Below are 314 nucleotides of genomic sequence, written 5' to 3'. Positions count from 1 at the left end.
CATGCATGCATGCATGCAAACCCATGCATGCATGCATGCAAACCCATGCATGCAAACCCATTCACTCATGCATGCATATGCATATGCATGCATGCATATGCATGCATATGCATGCAAACCCATGCATGCATGCATATGCATGCATGCACGCATGCATGCATGCATGCATGCATGCATGCATGCGTTGTTGTGATTATATTGACCTATGGAGGCCTTCCAAGCCTGATGAGCCTGTACTCCTCCCTCTTCCTGGAGCTCCCACTGCGCGCCAGAAAGAAGATAGGGATCGTTGGGCCAGTGCCGCGGGAACCGAT

At 51.0% G+C, this 314-nt stretch overlaps 1 protein-coding gene across 1 annotated transcript in view; it reads left to right on the top strand.

Moving 5' to 3' along the window:
* Positions 1-225: 225 nt before the first annotated feature.
* Positions 226-314, top strand: part of EMH_0000310 (uncharacterized protein) — a gene marked incomplete at both ends in the record, with an annotated part of 393 nt that continues 304 nt past the window's right edge. The window contains one exon of the mRNA XM_013494707.1: positions 226-314. Within this exon, the coding sequence (XP_013350161.1) occupies positions 226-314 (89 nt within the window).

The sequence above is a fragment of the Eimeria mitis genome, genomic scaffold, assembly GCF_000499745.2.
Source record: "Eimeria mitis Houghton genomic scaffold, Emh_scaff12585, whole genome shotgun sequence".
In the NCBI taxonomy this organism is placed as follows: Eukaryota; Apicomplexa; class Conoidasida; order Eucoccidiorida; family Eimeriidae; genus Eimeria; species Eimeria mitis.
Note: the sequence above shows the minus strand (reverse complement) of the source record. Positions and strands in the feature narration are given on the sequence as shown.